General features: G+C 31.1%; 1 protein-coding gene across 6 annotated transcripts in view; it reads left to right on the forward strand.

Moving 5' to 3' along the window:
* The window catches only part of CENPE (centromere protein E), an 88,749-nt gene that overhangs the window by 19,259 nt on the left and 46,864 nt on the right, over positions 1-22,626 (forward strand). For 5 of the 6 annotated variants that reach the window (XM_074275267.1, XM_074275268.1, XM_074275271.1 and 2 more), the window contains 11 exons: positions 2,411-2,569; positions 3,505-3,652; positions 4,935-5,020; positions 6,294-6,353; positions 8,899-9,066; positions 11,125-11,244; positions 12,335-12,469; positions 12,564-12,741; positions 13,277-13,431; positions 17,682-17,888; positions 19,240-19,398. In XM_074275267.1, coding sequence (XP_074131368.1) covers positions 2,411-2,569; positions 3,505-3,652; positions 4,935-5,020; positions 6,294-6,353; positions 8,899-9,066; positions 11,125-11,244; positions 12,335-12,469; positions 12,564-12,741; positions 13,277-13,431; positions 17,682-17,888; positions 19,240-19,398 — 1,575 coding nt within the window. The remainder of the gene's footprint in view (positions 1-2,410; positions 2,570-3,504; positions 3,653-4,934; positions 5,021-6,293; positions 6,354-8,898; positions 9,067-11,124; positions 11,245-12,334; positions 12,470-12,563; positions 12,742-13,276; positions 13,432-17,681; positions 17,889-19,239; positions 19,399-22,626) is intronic. The other variant, XM_074275270.1, reaches the window with a different exon arrangement.

Here is a 22,626-nt window from a genome sequence, read left to right on the forward strand (position 1 = left end):
ATAAAATGCCAACAAAGATATCATTTAATGTTGAGGACACAATTAGTTTATAGTTGTTAAACAAAACCCTAAACAAAATATTGTGTGAAGTCTGAGTGGAGAAGGTCCTATTCCGTAATAGGGGAATTAAGAATTACTTCCTGGGATATATGATACTTGAATAGGGATATTCCAGATTTATGGAACTCTGAGCAAAAACATAGAAGCTAAAAGTCATCTCTTAAGAACAGAAAGTTCCCCAATTTAGCTGGAGCACAGATTATCTGGCAATGAGGATAATCTTATAAAACTGATAATGTAGACTGATGTGAGATGTAAAAGATCATATAAAAGAAGTTAAACTTCATTAAGAAGACAAAAGGGCAGCTAGATGACAGTGTATAGATTGCTGGGCATGTAGTCAATCAGACTCCTATTCTTGATTTCAAATCCAGTTTCAGACACTTAACTAGCTTTGTGACCCAGGGCAAGTCATTTAATCCTGTTTGCCTCATTTCCTCATTTGTAAAAAATGAGCTGGAGAAGGCAGGAAGAGTTGGACACTATTGAACCAACTGAACAACAATAAAAAGTAGGTGAAAAGGAGCAGTCACTAGTGATTTTTGAACAGTCAACAAGCATTCATTGTACTTGCCAAGTATACATTTCTCTGTCATTGCCATAAATAGAAGAATATGCCCCCCCAAATGGTATAAAAGATAAATTAGAGGACAAAGTAAATCCTGGAAAATATTTTAGATTGGGTAGATAGCTCTAAAAAGATCTATAGCAATTGGGGTAATTGGGTTGTGAATTAGAGGGATAACTGATAGACCACCCACTGTGTGGTCATCACATCAGATAAAAAGACTCAGATGGGTTTTTATTGGACTGAATAGTCAGTGAGGTCACAAATCTATTGACTTTTCCTTTTGTCTAATGAATTGAACCAAACCCAAAGATTTCTTGGATGCAACTCCTTACCCCTCCTTGCAAGTCAGCCATTGTATAATCTAACATGTAAGAGGGCAACATTTTGACAAGAATGCTCAAAGTCCATATTACTAGAGCCTTGTTCTCAAACCTACATTATGATTTTTAAAATCATTAGTCAGTCATGAATATATGTTGTTGGTCATCCATATGTTGTGCGCACGCGCACACACACACACACACACACACACACACACACACACACACACACAACTATCATGGCCCTGTGCTATAAAGAAGAATCTGGGCTATTCTTATTGTGGTTCATCCTGGTCATAGACATTTGTGTTCATCCTGGTCATAGACATTTGCTTTCTATTATACATATTTTTTAAAAATATGAGTTTAAATTCTCATTGAAGTCACCAAGTAGTGTGATCTTTTGTTCTGCTCATCAACATGATTTTTGTTTAAATTTAAAATTTTATTCTTGAAATTTTCCAAATCAATTGATTGGTCTGACTTTCATGGAAAATTTTAAGCTATTGGTTTCTATTTCTCATTTCATCTATTACTTTGTTTTGGAAGAAAAAGAGTGCCTACTGGATATCCTTATCATTGAAGTCTCTTTGTGTCAGATTTTTAATTTGTTTCTAAAATTATTTCATTTCTGGCCAGGTAATCGTAGTGTAATCCACTCAATATATTTTGTTTCTCTTTGTTTATTCTCACCCATTTGTTCTCCATGTTTCTTGTCTTGGATTCCTGAATTTTCTTATATCAATGTTTCTTATTGAGATTCTTATCTACTACTTTTTGATTTTTTTTTTTCCCCCTTTTTAGATAAGGTATACCTTTTAAGAGCTAGATTGTAGGCAAATGTCCAATCCCAAGAAAACTCAGTGATATTTTCTTGAGGCAGAATTTCCATCCTTTAATTAATCATCTAGCTGCCCTTTTGTCTCCTTAATGAAGTTTAAATTCTTTTACATGATCTTTTACATCTCACATCAGTCTACCTCATCAGAATAACTTTCACCCTAGATATTTATATTTTGTGAATTTGCATATAAACATGACACCATAGGTTTTGTTGTTGTTGGATCCTTTGATGTTCATTGTTAATTACTGATCCTCCCTGTTGATCTTCCAGTGTTATACCTATAAATACTCTGTAATTACTAATGCCTCTATTCCAGGTGTGCCTGTTATTTGTATCCTAGAAGTTCTCATTCATCAAAATTGCTTAAATTGTGTTCTCTTTTTACCCACTCATGTTAGGGTAACTATTAGTTATTAATTGCACTGATATTTTGAGGGAAAATGTGTTTATTTTTACTAAATTATTTTATAATTTTTATTGTATTTGAAGCATTGAAATATGTAAAATATGTTCTTGTTTATATGTAAACTCTTATGCTTCTTCTTAGTTTTTCAAATATTGTCTTGCTAAAAATTATAACCATCAAAATTGTAATGTACAATAAATATTTTTCAGGTTTCTTCAGAGACTCGTGTCCAAGCAATGGAGAAAGATCAATTAGCTCAACTTTTGGAAGAAAAAGACTTGCTTCAAAAAGTACAAAATGACAAGATTCAGAATTTAACACAGATGTTGGTGACCTCTTCTTCCATCACATTACAGCAGGACATGAAGGTAGAATTTAAATAATTATTACATGTTATTATATAATCTTTATGTTATGTTGTATCAGTATGTTCACCTAATTGTATAGAAAGTATACAAGAATATATAAATATATATTATGTAATATTGTATAAAATATATAATCCTATTTTCATGCGAAATTTTCTGGGTACATAGAAAGCATATATAAGAGTATATTCAAGCAGCTCAGAATATTATTTCCTTTTCTGGTCCAGATCTGGAAAGTTCAGGGACATATTTGTGGTTATCCAACAATTATGTCAGAGTCAGAAGGTGGAAACTCTTCCTCCAACACCAGCCCTTAATATTCTTTCAGAGGGTACTTATCTAATTGGTAAAATGTACTGGGAAATGTTTAAAAAAATAACAGTACAACCTTCAGAATGTTAATTTGTCCATTTCTAAGTCCATATCTAAGTCAATGTGCTCCTCTCAAGGTTCCATGTTCAATGTTTTCTTCTAAAGTGACATTGGGATAATAAGAAATACTCAAATTATTCCTCCTTCTGTCATAGATTTGTGTAGCACTTGGATAAAAACACAGTGTGCATGACTCTCAAACACATTACCTTGTGCTTCTCTCAACTTGTACCCCTGCTTAAGCCCAAAAGTGTTTCTTACAACATATACAAGGCCATTTTGACTATTGTATTGGAAATTTGTTGCCAATTTTCTGGTACAACAAGCATAGCTAAGAATAATTCAAATATATCTTGTTTCAATTGACATAGTTGAATGGCAGTTCCATCAAACATTAAGAAAATAATCATTACAAAAACAGGGGGGGAAAGCTTGTCTCATTCAGAATATCACTATTGATTTTAAAATGCTGAGTTTTGCTTATTGGACTCAGAATAAATCATTCTCTTTGTCCTGCATTTTAGCTCTGTCCTGTATAGTCATTTTGCTTATTTGCAATTTAGGCCAAAAGAAAACGAAGAGTTACTTGGTGCCCTGGCAAAATGAATAAAATGAAGGATATTGGCTACATAGATGACTTTGATACAACAAAGGCCATTGTGCCCATGTCAATCAAGCCTATTATACCTTCCATAGTTGAAACTGATGAATGTAAGTAATGCTGGTGAAACAACTTTGTTTGTGCTGTCATTCTCATTATATCAGAACTTTTTCAAAAACCAATTCAAATACATTATATTAGTTAAATACAGTATTATATGCTTCATTAAGCAATATTGCTTTGTAATGAGAATCATGGTAGGATATTATGACATAACCAAAGGAACAAATGAAATTTTAAATGAGAATTTGAAACATTAATTTGGGTTCTGGTTAAGCCTTTTCTCAATACCAATAAGATTATTGCTATTTTGACAAGCAAAACAAGGAGACTTAAAACCAATATAATCAGTAAGGGTAGAGGAGCTTCTAGCTCTGTCTCCAATATGTCCTAGCCATATATGCTTGCCATCAACCTCTGTACATTTGAAATTAGTATTGTTGACATTTACATTGTGCTCTCTGTTATGTCAGTTGTTCTTCTCAGTAATCCATGTGGTAAGTACTGTTCTTACCATTTTGTAGATGAGAAAATTGAGATTTCACAAAGTTAACCAGTTTGTTCAGTCATACAAGATCATCTGGTCTCCACATCCATGACACTATAATGTTTCTCAATGACCACCTTTAATTAACACACATTTCATTGAAAAACTCAAATGTACATGATGTTAGCTAGAATTTCAAAATTAGTATTTTCTATATGTTGATATACTTTGACTCCCCTGGAGATCCACCATTTCACGTTAAATAAGGTTCTCAGTCATTCCAGGTAATGGAAGAAAGACTTGAAAGGTAAATTTTCAGAGATGACTGGCAAATTAGGCCTAAGTCCAAAGTTTTAACGTTATGATTTAAATTGAAAATTAAGCTACATATATTTTCAAATGTAGAAATTTTATGTTTAAATTATAAAAATGCTTACCATAAAATAAATGGACAATAGGAACATAAGACACAAGTGGAATTTTTCTTTTACTCTAGTTCAAAGAGCCTCAATTAATTAGCATAAAAATCTAAAAATTAACCACCAATATTTTCATTGTTCAGTAGTTATTTTAGATGCCTTCTTGCCGTCACATCACATAGAAATCATTATCTACCTTTTCTAACATACTTTCCTTCTGAATCCAACCTCCCATATTCAATTGAAAGATTCTGTTGAATTATTTCCCTAACATATGAGGGAGTTAATTCTGTCAGTGTTAAAGTTGTAAGAGGCATAGTTTGACTTGCTATATAAAGCCATGATTATATGTTATATAATCTTGGGTCATCTTGAAAAACTATTAGAGATTTTCATGTATGGAACTTTTTCTTCCTTTAATTTTAGCTTTATGTTCAGAATTTGATGTTTTTGGTAATACTCTTGAAATAATATCTGAATCAGAATGGAATCCAGCAACAAAGCTAAATCAGGTAAAGTAAATAATATGAACAACAGATATATTACTATATTGTATTTTGTAAGCATGTTATTGGCATGTAATTTCAAAAATAAATCCAGCTTCTAATTAATTATTGATTATATTTTTGTTATTTGACAACCAAATCAAAGCCACTTAAATCCAATAAGGATAGAACTGCATGTAGACCTAGTGGTTCTTCTTTGGTTTGCAAAGACCATGTGATATACTAGTTAAGCTCCCTAATTATATAATCTCCCCTTCTGTTCCTTTTCTCAACACCCTCTCCTCCCCCTGAAAAAAAAAAGGATTGTTTGCAAATTAAATCTATTATCCCTGGTTTGCTATTAAGTGTACCAGGAATTTGTCATTCTGACCTTTGGAAGGATTTTCAATTCTAAATCTTGAAATAGAACATTATTTCCTGATCTATAAAACACTTTTTTGAATATTCTATATTATCAGTAAACTTGGTGGATCATAGTAAATAAAGGAAAATTCTTTATTATAACTAATGTAGAAGGTTACAGAAAGTTTTTTCTGAATTTTTGTTTTCTTGTTTGAATTTATAAAATGTACTTATTCTAATAATAGCATAAATATATTGCCTTAAGGTTTAAAAAGTCCTCTATAGATATTGTCTCATTTGATATTCACAAAAGCCTTGTAAAGTTGGTGCTATCCCTATTTTACAGACAAGGATACTGAGGCTTATAGGTTAAATAATTTGCCTATTCTATTGTAACTTAGCGAATAAGTTTCTGAGGTAGGATTTGAACTCTATTCATTGTCTGGCAGGCTGTCCACCATCACATGTAGCTGTCTCCATTGGATATGACAAATGTACCTGGAAGATTGTTATAAATATTAGCTTTATTATGTTATAAATGTTAGCTTGTCATCAGTTCATTATTGATTCCAGTTCAAACTTGTTTGAACATGTGATCAGAATTTTATGGTAAGAAAATTAGGTTCTGCCATATGCTACTTCATTGTAAAATAACAATTCCATAGTAGCATTTTATGTAATCTAAGTTAGGCAAGTGAAAGTAATGTAAAAAAGGAGGAAATTAGATAGATTAAAAGGCTTGGCCATTGGAATTGTGAGTAATCATGAGTAACAAATTAATATTGTGAACATTATTTTCCTGAGAAGTAAACTATTGCCTTATTAAGTTCTCAGTTAAAAAAAGTTAGATCCCCTTGAATGTCTGAAGAAACAATGTCAATTTCATTTTAATTGTGTTATGATATTTTATGGTACTTATCAAACAGTATTTTTCTAGATTCAAGAACAAGATTTATTGGATTCAGTCCAACTTTGTGAAACAATAATATCAGAAAAGGTAGGTATAACAATTTGCTTTGTAAAGTTTTGTATTTTTTGTGAATTGTTTTTGAATTTTTAATTACAACTTTACTCTCATTCCTCTGACAATGAGCTTCATTTAACATACCATATACATGAGAAAAGCTACATCGGCTTCATTAACACTAAGAGCTTATTATGTTATTAGTATTAGTGCTCTAAATACAAAGATATATTAGATAACACATTCTGATTTCAAGAAGCTTATATGATTGTTAGAATTAACAGAATTTTGAATAAGCAAAAGATTTGGCATGAGTAGAGATAAGTCTAAGAAACAGTACAGATTTTCAATAGAATAGGCAAAAATTGAAGTATTATGTTATATAGGAAGTAACTGAGGGGGAAAGTTGTGATCTCCTATATTTTATTTGATTCAAAATGCTTTAGAAACGTGTTATCCTAGTTAATATTCAGGTTTGACTGACAACATTTTGACTACACTGGACTACCAATGTTCAGAGAATTTTATTATGATTCAGTTTGTGAAATTATTATTAAATGTATTATTTAACAAGCTTTGACGTTTGAAATGATTCAGTTCATAAACATTTAGCTCTTAATGACATTTTTTGGACAGAAAGCTTAAAGGGTAATTTAGGAGATAGGACATATGCCTGAATAAATATGAAATACTATGCAAAGTACTACAAGGAAATTTGAGGAGAAATAAATTTCAGCAGAAGAAAAAACTTTGTGAAAGGGGTAAACTGAGCTTTAAAAAAAAAAAAAAAAAAAGAATGATTTCATTTGATGAACATACCTTCTTTCATTCTCTTAAATTCATAACCTGGACGTTATACTGGACATATATCCTCATCATCTTTATTTTATATATCTAAACGGTTGCCAATCTTTTAGTTTCTAACACTACAGCATCCCTTAACACTGTCCACACAATAACCACCTTAAGTTTAGACCCTCATCACCTTTCACTTAAGTTATCTCAGCAACCTCCAGATTAGCCTCCTGCTTCATGTATCTCCCCACTCTCATTCATCTACCCACTGCTGCCACCATTATTTTTGATCCATGATGTGACAAATAAAAATCCCAAAGACAGCTTCTGAGAAATTAATAATCAATGTTTTAATTAAACTAGCCAATAATCAATAAATTGAAGATTTCTCATAATATTTAAGGCAAAAATATAGTGAAGCTGAAAGTTGTAAATGCTTTTGTAAAAAGAATTGCCCTGACAATGAAAATCAAGCCTGATTGGTGGGCAGTTAATGAAGAGGTGGTCTAAAAATTTTCAGTTGGAGAGGCTGGATCATGAGACTCAGCCACCTCCAATAATCTAGTCAGGGGAACCCAAAATCCATCTCTCTCCAGACCATTCTGGTTGGTTTCTTTCATCATGAGCTGGATCACCCTAAATTCTCATGGAGAGATACAAGGACAGGAGTTGTTCTCCTTGGGGCAAGAGCCTGCCCAAACTGAATTCTATAAGAAGTTAAGGTCTCCTAATTAGGTGGAGTTCTAGCCCAAGATTGAGGGTTAGGGCAATCTTATCAATCAGTCATGTCTTTCAGAAACTTACAGGGACTTGGGCCCTAAATGAGTAAATAAAACTTACAGAAATGAGTAACTAAAGGGGAAAAACCTGCATCCTAATTTAACAATTGTTGGTCAACATAATAGAAAAATAATTTCTCTCATTCTGGTTGCTAGTGCTCTTCTTCCCAAACTAACATGTTTTTTATTATTTTATTATATATGTATACACACAGTTTACGTATGTATTCACTAAGTTTATATTTATGCAGTATGCCTTTTTTATTCACTTTGTCTATCCCATTTGAATGTAAGCTCATATAAGTAGGGATTGTTTTATTCTTTTTTACATGTATCCCCCAGCACCTAGCATAGTACCTGCTTGTTGCTGTTGTTACTCAGCCAATCAGTCATTTTTGACTCTGTTACCCTGTAGACCCTGCTGTTAAGGGAGTTTTCTTGGCAAAGACACTAGAGTGATATGCTATTTCTGACTCTAGTAGACTAAGGCAAAAGATTAAATATCTTGCCCAGGATCATATAACTAATATCTGAAGCTAGATTTGAACTCAGGCCATCTAGACTCCATACTATTCTCTCACCTATTTAGATATCTCCCACACAAAAAGATTTTAAGTTACTTGTCCAAGGTCATACAGCTAATAAGTATCTGAGGCTGAATTAACTCAGGACTTCCTGACTCCTTAGAACAGGGGTTGAATAGATAATTATTGATTGATTGATTGATAGGACATCTATATAATAGAACCACTAACATTGTTATCATTATGTTAGTTTTAACCTAAAATTTTGATTTATGCTTCAGTAATTCATATTAGTGGTTGACAAAGGAACCCTATTTAGAGGAATGGAAGAAATAGAACAGAGCAGGAAAGGAAGTGATCAATAGAGTTAGGAGTCAAGATGAAAAGCAAAATGTTAAGAGTTGGGGATCTAGGAGATACAAATTAGCTTAAAGTGAAACTTCACTTTACAGTAAAAGTCTTAATTTTCCCTCCCCATAGGAGACTGTGCAGAATGAGTTGAATTTACTGCGTGCTAACTTCGATAATCTGGTATTAGATTATGAGCAACTACAAAGAAAAAAGACAGAAATGGAATTGAAATTAAATGAAAAGCTTGAGTTAGATGAATTTGTGACTCTAGAAATGCAAACTATAAAGGAACAGGAGGTAAGAAATAACAAAATATTAAATATAATGAAACATGGAGATAGTTATCATTTCTTAAAGGGAATTGAGGCACTAGTGATCTTTCTGCATATAAGTATTATACTATTTAAAGAATCCAAGGAAAAACAAAATTTCATATTGGTTCTTAATGTAGTAGTTCACTTTTGAGTTTTGATGTATTTTGCCAAATAACTCAAAAAGAAAATTTTTCCCATCAATATTTTAATTTGAGTATTGCCAAGATTTTACTTGGAGCCTACTTGAAGTCAATTGCCCCTCTGAATTAAATCCAAATAAAAATATCTGAATAACAATTATTCATATGAATAGAAACAAGTAACAAAAATATTCTTTAAAAAATACATTAATTGATATTGATATCTTCAAACTAACTTTCTTGTCTTTACAAAAATTGTTGTGATGATTTGCTGCTAATGAGTATTTAATAAGAGAAAAAGTCCTCAAACTCTTTGATAGGTCCTTTATATAGCAATATTTTTAGTGCATAAAAATTGCCTAGATTGAGATATAAACTTGAAATGATAAAATACTTGAGTTTGTTATATTTTGAATATGATAAAGAATTTTTATATATCTGATATATGTAGAAAGAGAAATAATGACTGTTAGATTAAATAGTGACATCTTTGCATTTCATAAGACAAAAACAAGCCAATAGAGATTCTGGAAGAATAAATAAAGAGGCTAGACAATCTTTACCTGTTTGTTGTTTTCCCCATTCTCCCCCCAGCCCACCCCCCAAAAAAATACAAACAAGTTTTTTACAAAAGGGGTTGTTTTTTGTTTTGTTTTGTTTTATAATATATAAAACTTAAGAGACAAATACATCAGTTCAAATCCAACCTCAAACACATACTAGTAGTTTGTCTTCGAGCAAGTCCTTCAAGTACCCCAAACAACTTTTCCATAAATTAAGAGTAGTGGACCATAAATTACATGGTTTGTTGATCTACATTTGTGAATGGAACTTCCATACCAAGCATTCTCTATACTGTTAAAAGCACAGATTTGGACTAGATCACTCTCTTACAGAATAACACCTATCATAAGTTTATCCAAAGAAAAGATGTTGAAATTGAAATTAAAATTCATAGTTAACTATCATTTTTCCACTCTTTAGATAGTTATACTAATTTGCTACATACTGTCAATATTGTGGCTTTATTAGTGGCCGTATCTTGCTGACTTGGGGTTTCCCCCTGTAATTCAGACCTATTTAATGACAAAGTTAAGTGAAATCATTATTGTACTTCTAGCTTTTATAATCTATAATTCTTAGTTAATAGATGACTATTGTTTAATACTCCATAGTCTCATTTTTTCATTTTTGCTTATTCACTTGCTGTACAGATACAATTAAATAATGACATTTCCCAACTATAGTTAGATAGATTTTTTTTTTTTTTGCAGTGGTTTGCCATTTCCTTTTCCAACTCATTTTACAGATGAAGAAACTAAGAGTAACAGGGTTAAGTGGCTTGTCCAGGGTCACACAGCCAGTAAGTGTCTGAAGCCAGATTTGAACTCACAGAGATGATTCTTCTTGACTACAGGCCTGGAACTCTGACACATAACTGCCTAAGACAGAGACAGAGAACAGAGGAAGAGAAGAGAGGGGAAAAAGCATCTTAATCTAGCTATTCACCTTAATAAATCTAAAATGCAACATAAGAAGTTTTCTTAGATAAACATTTCATTCCTTATTTCATGTCATGATTATGCATATAAAATAAAATTATATGCTGTTGCTACTTGTATATGTAATACTTTGAACTATTTGAAGATAGTCTTTTGTGCCTTAGAATATATTGTCTTTCCACCCACCTCACAAACAAGAGTTTATCTAAGAAGAAAAATGATTACATGACTTCTCACAGCTCAAGTCCTTATATTTTATTATTCAAAATCAATTATGCTTTCTTTGCTAATATCTAAAGTATTTGCTAATATTGTGTTTGCTTTAGTTTACTTGTTTGTATATTATGTGCTTAAATTGTTTTTTGTTTTTTTAATTTTATTTTCTTGTGATTCTTTCAGAATGAATTAAATTTAAAATCACAGCTGCTCAAAGAAAAGGAAGAACAAATCAAGGAACTACAGAAACTTTTAGAATTACAAAGGATAGAAAATATGAAAATGGACTTCTCTAGTTCAGTGGTAAAAAAGAAAAATTAATGTATGATTGTATAGTAATAGATGTACATGATTTGTCGATGATATAATTTCTAGGATTAGAATTTTTTTCCTTTTTTAAAAAAAGGATTAGGATTTACTAATGCTTTACTAATTTACTAATGTCACTTTTCAGGATTAGTTTGAAATTCAGTTTTGTACTTTATCACTAATATATATGTGAATTTGGCTTCTTTTTGAGATCAGAAAAATGTAATCTCTTTTTTGAGACTGTGAATGTGGAACAGGTCATACTTCATCCCCTACACCATGGCTTATTAGACTTTTTTCCTCACAGGATTTTTTTTAACATGACCCAGGGTATATAGGTATATAAAATACATCTATAAATCAAACATTTACTGATAATCATAATTTTGCAAAACAAAACAAAACAAAAAAAACCCATATCCATTTACAAGACACCATATGGGCTTACAAAATGCAGTTTAAGAAACTGGACTCTAGGTGATCAAAAGGTCAAGAATCTCTGGGGAAATAATGAAAAAATGGGAAGGAGAATATAGATAGTACTATTTCTCAATATATGCTACAAACAATATAATCTTCAAATTTATTTAGAACTAGTTTAAAAAGATACAAAAAGTTAAATCAGAACAGATCAGATATACAACATACAGAAGAATTCTAGCACAACAGAGGGTTTTATAAAACCCAAAATCTCAGCTGTAGGGGTGAGAACTCAGAACAAAAACTGCTGGGAAAATAGTCTGAGAGAAATTATGTTTAGACCATCACTTCATACAATATACAAGGATTATCTCCAGGTGAATACATAAACTAAAGATAAATCAACAAAGATAAACAAACTTGTTTCAAGTATACTTCTCTGAAGTTTAGACCCTCTACAAGAGAGCACTCTAAAAATATTATTGTATTATATATATATATAATATAAATAATAACATAAAATATTATTAGCAGTATAAAATATTATCATTATTATTATTAAATGAGATAATGTCCATAAAACCCTTCAAAACTTTAAGTTACCAAATAAATGCAATCTATTATTTTGTTAGTATATGTGCATACTTAACATCTCTTCTTCCAGGAAAATGGGGAGAAATTATATGAAGAACTAAAGCATTTAAAGCAATCTCTTTGTGATACTGAAACCTTAACCTTAGATGCCAAGAAAGAAACTGCATTTCTTAAAAGTGAGAATCAGGAGCTGAAAGAAAATATGGTAATTGATTTTTTTTTTCCCCCCATTGGCAATTGCAGCAGCATGGTTTAATGATCATTAATATTGTTCTGACCATTGATGTTCTGTTTAATAGAAGGAACTTTTAAGTAGGTGCTCACAACTAGAAAAGGAAAATCATCTGTATCAAAGTCAGTTGAAAGAAAATAAAAATATTTCCAAAAGAAGACAGGCTGATCTGGAGAGAGAATTACAGTCTACTTTTAACGAAATCACAAAACTGACTTCTATTATTGATGGCAAATATCCAAAAGGTATTTTTAAACTAATCATTATATTTTATGCTTTTCTTTATTAAAAGGGAATTTTGTAAATAAGTATATGTTGGGTTCAACTGCTATATTAGTGATTTTTCTTTTTTAATTGAACAAATATTCCACCCCATTTTTAGACTTTCATGGTATTTTAATGAAACAATTATATGCCTTAACATTATGAGGTATTGTGGCTTAGAGTGAGGATTATATAATGATAATACAATAAATGATAATAAGATTAATAATAGTATATAATAGACTGAATCTAGAAAATACTGATTTCATAATTGTTGAAAAACTAAATTACCTCTTTACAAACCATGTTGAACTTTTCCTTTAAAAATCTGATATATGGATATTATATTTCTTCTCGATGGAAAAGAGAATGAAAGAAAAAATTTAGAAACTAAAAATAAATCTGATGTTAATATGGTTGTGATGGGAAAAAATCTTTTAAATATTTTTATTTCCAAAGCTCATTCCATCAAAAAAAAGTTATATTTAATATTTTAATTTAGCAAAATCTTTTTAGATTTGCTCCTTGCAGTGGAATTGGAAAGAAAGGTTAAAGATCTCCAAAAAGACTTGGATAAAGAGATTGAAGAAAATGAAGCTTTGCGAAAAGAAATTAATGTATTATCTGAATTGAAGTCTTTACCTGCTGAACTAGAAATTCTGAGAAAAGAGGTAAATATTTCAAAAGAAGGGATAATTTTTCTAGTTTTATTTGAAGTCCTTTAACGTAGTGCTTTGACTCGTGTGATAATGGCTTATTATAGTAATAAGCAGGTATTAGTGAATCTAGAAATGAATATTGCCTACACAAATGTCCATAATTTATCCTCTGGTTTTTATCTACATAGGACTGATACTGTCAGCTGATGTAGAGAAACGTTTTACTAGCACATTTAACAGATTTCCTAGATTATGTTCCTCCTGAATATCATTTTCTGCATAATTTTCAATTTTTTGTATTTAGGCATAGCTCTCTTTGTTTTTGTTTTGTTTTAACTTCTAATCCTACAGCTAATGGAGTTAAGTAAGGTGGAAAAGAAATATTCCATGTAAAGTGCTATATTCTAAAATATAGCTTGCAAACAGTAAACAATTCTCCAGGCTTGTAACAAAGAAACACAATTTGGATAATGGGACCTTTTGATTTATTTTTATCTTTACTGGGTCCCAACATACAGTGAGCACTGGTGAGTTATGTATATCTAATTTTTCCTGAAATGGGTATAGTGTAGTTTAATAATCCTTAATCTCATTTTAATGAGAGGCTTGAAAGATGCAAAGAGATAGATTCGATAATGGCTTGAAAAGGATAAACTTCTAATTAAAGTAGTTAATAAGAGCAATATACTTCAAGAACTAGTTGGTGAAATTAAGAAAACCAAAGAAGAGCTAGTAGCTGTCCAATCAAATCATAAAATTACCACTCTAAAATATCAACATTTCAAACAATACCATGGAGAGTAGAAACAAATTTATTTTACTATGCTTGAGGAAATTGAAGGAGAAAAAGCTCATGAAGTTGTTTTAGATTTTGATGATTTGGTTAGTGAACCAAGCATTAAGGTGAATGAATTTTCTTCTTTTGCAAGGAATTTTGTTGCTTCCTGGTTAGGACATATGATGACCTTACATTTTCAAAGGCCATGAAAGTACTATACAAACAATTAAGTCAACAAGATTGGAAAGGCTTCAACTATGTCTCATTAATAGATGTATAGTTGAATAATCTAGATACATTCAAAAGCTCACCTTTAGATTGAGCCCAGAGGGATAACATTTTTTTGGCTCTGGTGCAACTCTTAAAGGTTATTTAAGCAGTATAAAGATTGTAGTCTTTGTTGATGGAGGCAGAACCTCCAGAATCAGGGATATTAGGAGAATAAATGAATTTGAATTCATGTTGTACACTTCTGTTCTTTTATTGATCTCCTTCATGCTTTTTAATTCCTTTTGTAAAGCTTTCTGAAAAAATCCAACACAAAACCCTTAAACCAGAAAAACTTCTTGAAGTGAGAGAAGAACTTTGTAAGGCTCAGCAGAAACTGGAAAAGCAACTAAACAGTGGAATTTCTGGGCTGAGAAATTATTATAGAATATTATATTATATTATAGATTACAATATAATAATATAGATAATAATAATATAATATTATAGAATAATAGAAATTATTACTTACTGAGGAACTTCATAAGAATCTTGAAAGAATACCTGATACATATGAAAAAGTTAATCTAAAACAATCTCAAGAGATGTTGCAGAGAGAGAGACCAGCTCAGGAAAAATTCTCAGGATGCCACAGACTTGGTAAGAGGAAGGGTTTGTTTTGCACTAAGAAATGAAATATTGGGATCTCCTGTCCCAAATGGAAGCAGGTACATAAGAGATAGAATTGTTTTACATTTTTCTTGTAGAAATTATTTTTGTAATCTTTTGATAAGTAACACAGGTACCCATTAGGGTACTTAGGGACTTAGTAATGCTTTTGAATCTTTGAAATGTCGGGAAATTATGAATACCTCCAGCATTTCCTCAAGAGAGCATGATGGTCAGGGAACCTAAAAAGAAACACTTCATGAATTTAAAGGAAAAGTTGAATGAATTAGTATTATTATTCTTGTGCACTTTTTGTCCATTTAGATAGAGAATCCTCATTTAAATTCATTAGATCAGAATTCATTACAAGTGTTTGCTTTATTCAGCTCCTTAAAAAATTAAGTTCCTTCCTTGTGCCTAACATGGTGGTAGGTTCTGGTGATACAGAGATTTAAAAAAAACAGAACAGTCCTTGCCATTAAAGTCCCTGTCCATTTGACTGTACTTCTATATTATGGGTAATGTCATCTTTACTTAGTCATAATTCTTTGGGTTTTATTTTTTTAATGTCATGAAGACCTAATTGCTAAAAATTTTAATTAAACCTATATAATCTTAATATCAATTACTCATTTTTTATTTTATTTTTAAAATGTGTCTTTCTGTTCCTTATAAATGACACTCATGTCCCTCATGGTTGTCCCTCATGCCTAGAAATGTATTCCTTTCCTCTTACCTCTGAGGAGGAAAATTTGGGACTTTAGAAAGTTCCAAACTTTGAAGTTTTCTTCAAAACTCAGCTCATATTTATACATTTACATGTTGTCTCTTCCAGCATAGATTATAAACTGCTTAAGATTAGTATTTATTTGATATTGATAAAAAAATTTTAAAGATCAAATTTTTCCATTGATAGTGTGGGTTCATCCTTTGTGAATGGTTTTGTTTATAGTAAAAATAAAGTGAAGCCAAATTGCATTCATTTATATAGTAGTCTGGCATTACTTGTGGCTATAAGAGAAATAAGTTCAGTGATTATATCTGCTGAATATTGTTTTAAGTTTACATCTGGCCAGTGTAGAGATAATGTGCTTCATTGGTTTAGTATTTGACTATACAACCAGTCACTGAGTTTAACAGGAGCTATTATGTCAGTTCTTGACTTAGCCTTGGTTGATGAGGACTTAGGAAAAATTATTTCTGACCAGAGCTTGCTTATGGACATAGAATTTTGTAGCTGTGCCTTGCTCCAGAATAGATATAACTCTAGAAAGCTGTATGTGAAGGATTTATCACATCATATTTTTTTCATTGTAATCAACTACTCTTAGCATGTAATAAAAATATTAAGGATAATTCTGCGTTCGTGTAATATGTGTGTGTATGTGAATTTGGTTTTCCCTTGTACCATCTCTTAGAGAAAGGAAGAGATTAAAATTAGTCTGATCTGTGTAAATTTCTCCTCTCTTCTCTTCACCTCATACATTTCTCTTGAATGGAAATAACCATCGGTGATATGCTGTAGCCTACTTAGACCAGCCATGCAGCTCTCCATTGTTTGTCACCTGCAATTTTGAAACTTCCATAAATGCTGGTCCAAGGATTTGCATTCCCAGAATAAAAATGGCATTTCCAAAATGGAATCTTTTTTTATCAGGCAATTTATGATCATTGACAATGGTATTCAATTCCTCTAATGGAATTCAACTCATTCCCACCCTTCTATTTAATCCTGATCTAGAGTATCTGATTCTTCCACAATCCCTAAATTAGATAGTTCTCATAAAAAGCATACACTAAAGGAATCATTAAGTTAAATTCCCTTTCCTGGGAGATTTCATTTAAATGTTTAGATTATTTCTCTAAATATTTAGCAGAATTTGTAAGTTGAAAGAGGTAATGGAAATGCTTTTTTGAATAGGATTATCCCTGTATTGGTTTTATATTTTCTCCATAAAGTATATGCTGATAAGCCTACAGATAGTTTTTATATTTTTCATTAAGACTTAGAATCATTGGTACTAATAGCTCCTATATTAAAATATTTAAGAAGTCTTTTTTTGAGTTTGGGAGTTCAAAGATTGTATTATTTGCTGTGACTTAGCTGGTAAGCGACAAGAAGACACCTACAAGAAACCTAAAAAGTACCTTTGTTAGAAGCATCTAAGATCAGAAATCTTAAATTAATTGTATAGTTGGAAAGGGAATAAGAGAAAACCCGAACTATGCACTAAACAGATTATGACCAGTATGGCTTACTAGAAAGTACAATGTACTTAAAACTAAAATAAGCCTAGTGTCTCATTTGATACTGGAACCTTGTTCAATAACATCAAAATTTTCAGTTTTAGGAATAAATACAATCTTTGTTACCTCCTTATTGTAAGGAATTTGTTCTATAAACCATCAAAGATATATCTACTTATGTGAATAGCTCTGTGTGCCCTTGTATGTGTGGATGTGTTTTTCAATAATGTGAATCATTTTATATTTGTTTCTTATCAGCAGCATGCTAAGTGTTACTTATAGATAAACAAGCACTTTCATAATTTATTATTTTAAAAAAATAATACTTTATCATGCTAAAAATCCCTTAATGTCTTCATAGGCCATCAAGCTAAATGAAGGACAAAATTTGGAAGCTCCAAGAAATCTTGTTTCCTTAACAGACTATGAAAAAGACAATGAATTACTTCAACAACAAAGACAGATTTCCTCCTTACTACAGGAAAAAAATCAACTACAACAAATGTTGGAGTGTGTTACAACCGAAAAAAATCAATTGAAAACTGATCTAGAGGAAAATATCGAAATGGTAATGTTTATTTAGCATGTGCTTTTCAATATCTCAAAATATGTTGTTCCTGCTTATTTTTCTTATGAAGTTTTTAATAATGCATTTTGGGACAGTGATTATTTTTAACTGAGTAGAAGAAATTTATTATGAATAGTGGTTAATTGTAGGCTGAACTTCTTTTGACTCATAGGAAGTAAAGTTCCCACTTTGGAGGGGAATTTGTTGTTCAGTTGTGGCCCCATGGACAACAGCATGACAGTAGTGTTCATGAAGTAGTTCTTGACAAAGAAACAGGAGAGAGTTACCATTTTCTTCTCCAGTGGATCCTTTTGTCAGGAAACAGAGTAAGTGACTCACCCAGGTCACATAGCTAGGAAGTGTCTGAGACTGCATTTGAACTCAGATCTCTCTGACTCCAGGCCCACTTCTCTATCCACTGAGCCATCAGCTGCCTTGTGGAGATGTGTTGGTCATACAATATGCAGGACAAAGGCTGACTGACAAGGATGAGCTTTCATTTTATCTGTGCCAATAACCTGTCATGTAACCTGGGCCAGCAATTCAATTCATGTGAGCCAGTTTCTGTTATTTCCTGTTATTTAAAAGTCATAATGCTGAGGTTTTATAAAGACAAAAAAGAAGAGGGGCAGCTAGTTGGTGCAGTGGATAGAGCTCCAACCCCTGAAGTCAAGTCACTTAACCCTAATCTCAGCAAAAAAAAAAATAAAAATAAAAATTTAATAAAAGACAAGAAAGACGACAAGAAGAAAGAATTTATTCATTCAAGAACCTTCCATCCTTTTATGAGAATATGATATTTATTTGGCATAGCAGTTATCTAGAGATGTAGGACACATGAGCTCCTATCAAGAATGACAAAAGATTGAAAGTCAGTGCTATAAGATAGAGTGTAGCACCAAGAATTCTTTGAAGAGAACTTCAGTGAGTTCAAGATGCGTCTCTAATTTGACAAGTAAGTTTGATAAATTTTGAAGTGCAGACTGAGCTCATTCAGAAAAGAAGCCATAAAGGTTTGAAGAATACACCTTTATTTCTGGATTATAAACAAAAGTGAAATGTTACTTTTTTTATTAGAAGGGTCTATTTTTAGAATCTTTAAATTTTTTTTTTTTTTTTTAATGGAAGTAAAAAAGAGCAAGGATCTGAAGAAATAGAGATTTCCTGACTTGTGTCAGGACTTATAAGATTGGAAAAATGTAGCCAATGGATAAAAGAAGTCAAAAAAATATTCTCAATAGTCTTCTTGTGAAATTATTTATTTTAATTTGTCATAGGTTGTCCTAATTTTTTTCTATAGATATAATACAGGAAATGTTGATTATTATTTCATTTTGGGGATTTGTTCTAGAGTATTGAAAATCAAGAGGAATTAAGAAATATTGGAGCAGCGCTTAAAAAGCAACAAGAGGCAGTCTTCAAAGAAAGGAGGAAAACTGCAGAGAAAGAAGGAGAACTTTTGAGGACACAGGAAATGTTGGCAGACACTGAAAAGAAACTCAATGAAAAGGTGAATTTTTTAAGACTTTTTTTCAGTTAATGAAAATCTACCTTCTCTCCTTTCCATCTCTCCCACCTAAAAAAGAAAAACTTTTAACAATATAAGTATAGTCATGCAAAAAAAATTCCTGCCTTGACCATATCCAAAAAAGAATAAAGTCTCATGCTGTTGTATCTTGAGTCTATCACCTCTCTTTTAGAACAGAGGTAACATGTTTCATCTTTCAACCTTTGGAATCATGATTTGTCGTTGTAAAAAATAAGAACATTTCCATGTAAATAGAGCATAAAAAATGGGTTCAGTATAAAACCATAAATTCCAATTTCCCATCTTTAATTTTGTTTGATAAACTATGTAATATAATATTAAATAAAATATTACACTTCATTTTCAAAGTTCCCCTGTTTTTCCTTCCTTCTAAGTTCTTTCATTGATGATAGGAGCATCCTTGTGTTACTCCTACTTTTATTAGGAAGGTTTCTTGCTGAACCTTATTACAAATAGTACTTGTTGATGGTTTTAGGTTTTAGATTCTTATTATTTTAAGGAAAGATTCCTTTATTACTTTCATTTTCAATTAAGAGCAACTGTTGTATTTTGTCAAAAGTTTTTTTCTGCATCTATTGATGTAGCCACGTGATTTTTGTTACTGATATAATCAATTATATTAAACTATTCCATCATTCCTGGCATAAATTCCACATGATCACAATGTATAAACTTTGTAATATATTGTTGTAATCTTAACTAGTGTTTTAATTTTAAGATTTTTATATCCATGTTCATTCATGAAATTGGATCATAATTTTTTTTCCTTCTTTGTTCTTCCTGGTTAGGTATCAGTATTATATTTGTTTTATAAAAGGAGACTTGTAAGATTCTTTTGCCTACTTTTCAAAATTATTATCTAATATTAGAATTAGTTATATTTGAATGTTTGATAGGATTCATTTGTATATCCATCTGGTCCTGGTGCTTTTTGTTTTAGGAAACTCATTTATAGTCTATTAACAATTTTTTTCTAAAACAGTTTATATATTCTATTTACTCTCCTATTAATCTAGGCAGTTTATGTTTTTTGTAAATATTCTTCCATTTCATTTAAATTGTAAAATTTATTGGCATATAACTGGGCAAAAAAAAAAACCCCTCCTATTTGTTTTGATTTCCTTCTTATTGGTGGTATATTCACCCTTTTCATTTTAAATACTAATATTTTTTTTAATCATATTAACCAATGATTTGTCTATTTTATTATTGTTTTTTCACAAAACCACCTCTGAGTTTTACTTATTCAGTGGTTTTCTTATACTCAATTTCATTAGTTTCAGCTTTAATTTTTGGGATTTCTAATTTGATGTTTAATTGGGGATTTTTAGTTTGTTCTTTTTTTAGCTTTTTAAAGTGCTTATTTAATTCATTTATCTGTTCTTTCTTTATTTTATTGATATAAGCAGTAAAACTATGAATTTTCTGATTGCTGTTCATGCTGCATCTATAGGTTTTCATATGTTATCTCATTGTCATTTTCTTTAATGAAATTATTGTGTGATTTGTTTTTTAACTCACTCATTCTTTAAGATTTAATTGGTCTCCAATTAGTTTTTAATCTGTATCTTCATAGTCCCTTATTGAACATAATTTTTATTGTTTTGTGATGTGAAAAAGATACATTTACTATTTCAACATTTATGCATTTAATTATAAAGTTTTTATGGCTACTGTAATTATTTCTTACAATACGATAGTAATCACATTTTTTTTTTTACCATAACTTGTTTAGCCATTCCCCAATAGATGATCATCCCCTCATTTTCCAATTACTATCACAAAAAGAACTGCTATTTTTGTCTAAATGAGTTCTTTTCTTCTTTAATTGATCTCTTTAGAATATGAGCCTAGTAGTGGTATCATTGAATGAAAAGTATGTATTTAATAATTTTGAGGGCACTTTCCAGAATGGTTAGACCAATTCATAAATCTGACAGTTTTTCATTGTTTCCTTTGATTTTTTTTCTCCAGGTGATTTTATTTTTTCTAGTTTTATAAAATAATCCTTTGTTGGCATGATTAGTGTGTCTCTGAATAAATAAGACATTTATCTAAATAAATAGCAAATAGTGTTTTCTAATAATAAATTATCTAAATAAATATCTAATAATAATTATTATTATTAATAAAAATAATAATAATTATTATTATTAATAAATAATATCTAATAATCTAATAAATTATCTAATAATAAATTTATCTAAATAAATAGCAAATAGTGTTTTCTAATAATATTCATATTTCTGTGTGTCTTGGCAAATATTTTATACATTCTGTAATTATTTTAAAGCTGACAGGGTAGGACAGCAAATAGAGCACCTGGCCAGGAGTCAGGAGGATCTGAGTTCAAAACCAACCTCTGACACTTAGTTGTTATGTGGCCCCACACAAGTCACTGTACCCAGTTTGCCTCTATTTTTTCATCTGGAGAAATAGATGGTAAACTGCTCTAGTATCTTTGACAGGAAAACCTCAAATAAAAAGTCAGATGTGACTAAAACAATACAACAGGCCACTGAAGTCAAGGCAACAGTAGAAATTGGGAAGGGAACAGCTGGTTAAGGAAATGATACTTGTGTTAGATACGAGGGGAGGCAGCAAAAGGCCAAGAAATCATCTCTATTCTGAAGTTTACATTCCAGTAGAAGAAGAATTTATAAGTAATTAAGTGCATATAGAATAGGTGGGAGATCTGAGAAGGAAAGACCTTATGGAGAAAGTGAAATTTTAACATTGAAAGAATCCAGGAAAACTAAAAGGCAGACAGAGGTGAAGAAACAGAATATTTGTGACATGGAGAACCATCAGAGCCCAGGCTCATCTAGCTGAGAGGATCTAAGTCCAGCAGCAGTTTATTCAAGCCAGGCCAAAAACTTGCAGAACTCAGAGCCAGACGTTGAATCAGATCCCTTTGGGAAAACTGAATGCTTGCAGATCCCCACCCTGTCCCTGAGATTCTAGAAAAATGCAATCCTCAATACCCCAAGAAAGCAGCAACAGGAGAAGGTCAGAAGTTCCTTACAGCAATGCCAGAAATAGAGAGTATTGAAGTTATATTTCACTTTTCCTCTAGTATTTTAATAAGTCCCCAAGCACTTAAATATCTGTATATTTTATATGTTTCTTTAACATATTTTTCTAACTCAGAAACTATATCTGTCAATCAGTCAATGGACATTAAAATAA

This window comes from Sminthopsis crassicaudata, chromosome 6, assembly GCF_048593235.1.
Source record: "Sminthopsis crassicaudata isolate SCR6 chromosome 6, ASM4859323v1, whole genome shotgun sequence".
Classification (NCBI taxonomy): Eukaryota; Metazoa; Chordata; class Mammalia; order Dasyuromorphia; family Dasyuridae; genus Sminthopsis; species Sminthopsis crassicaudata.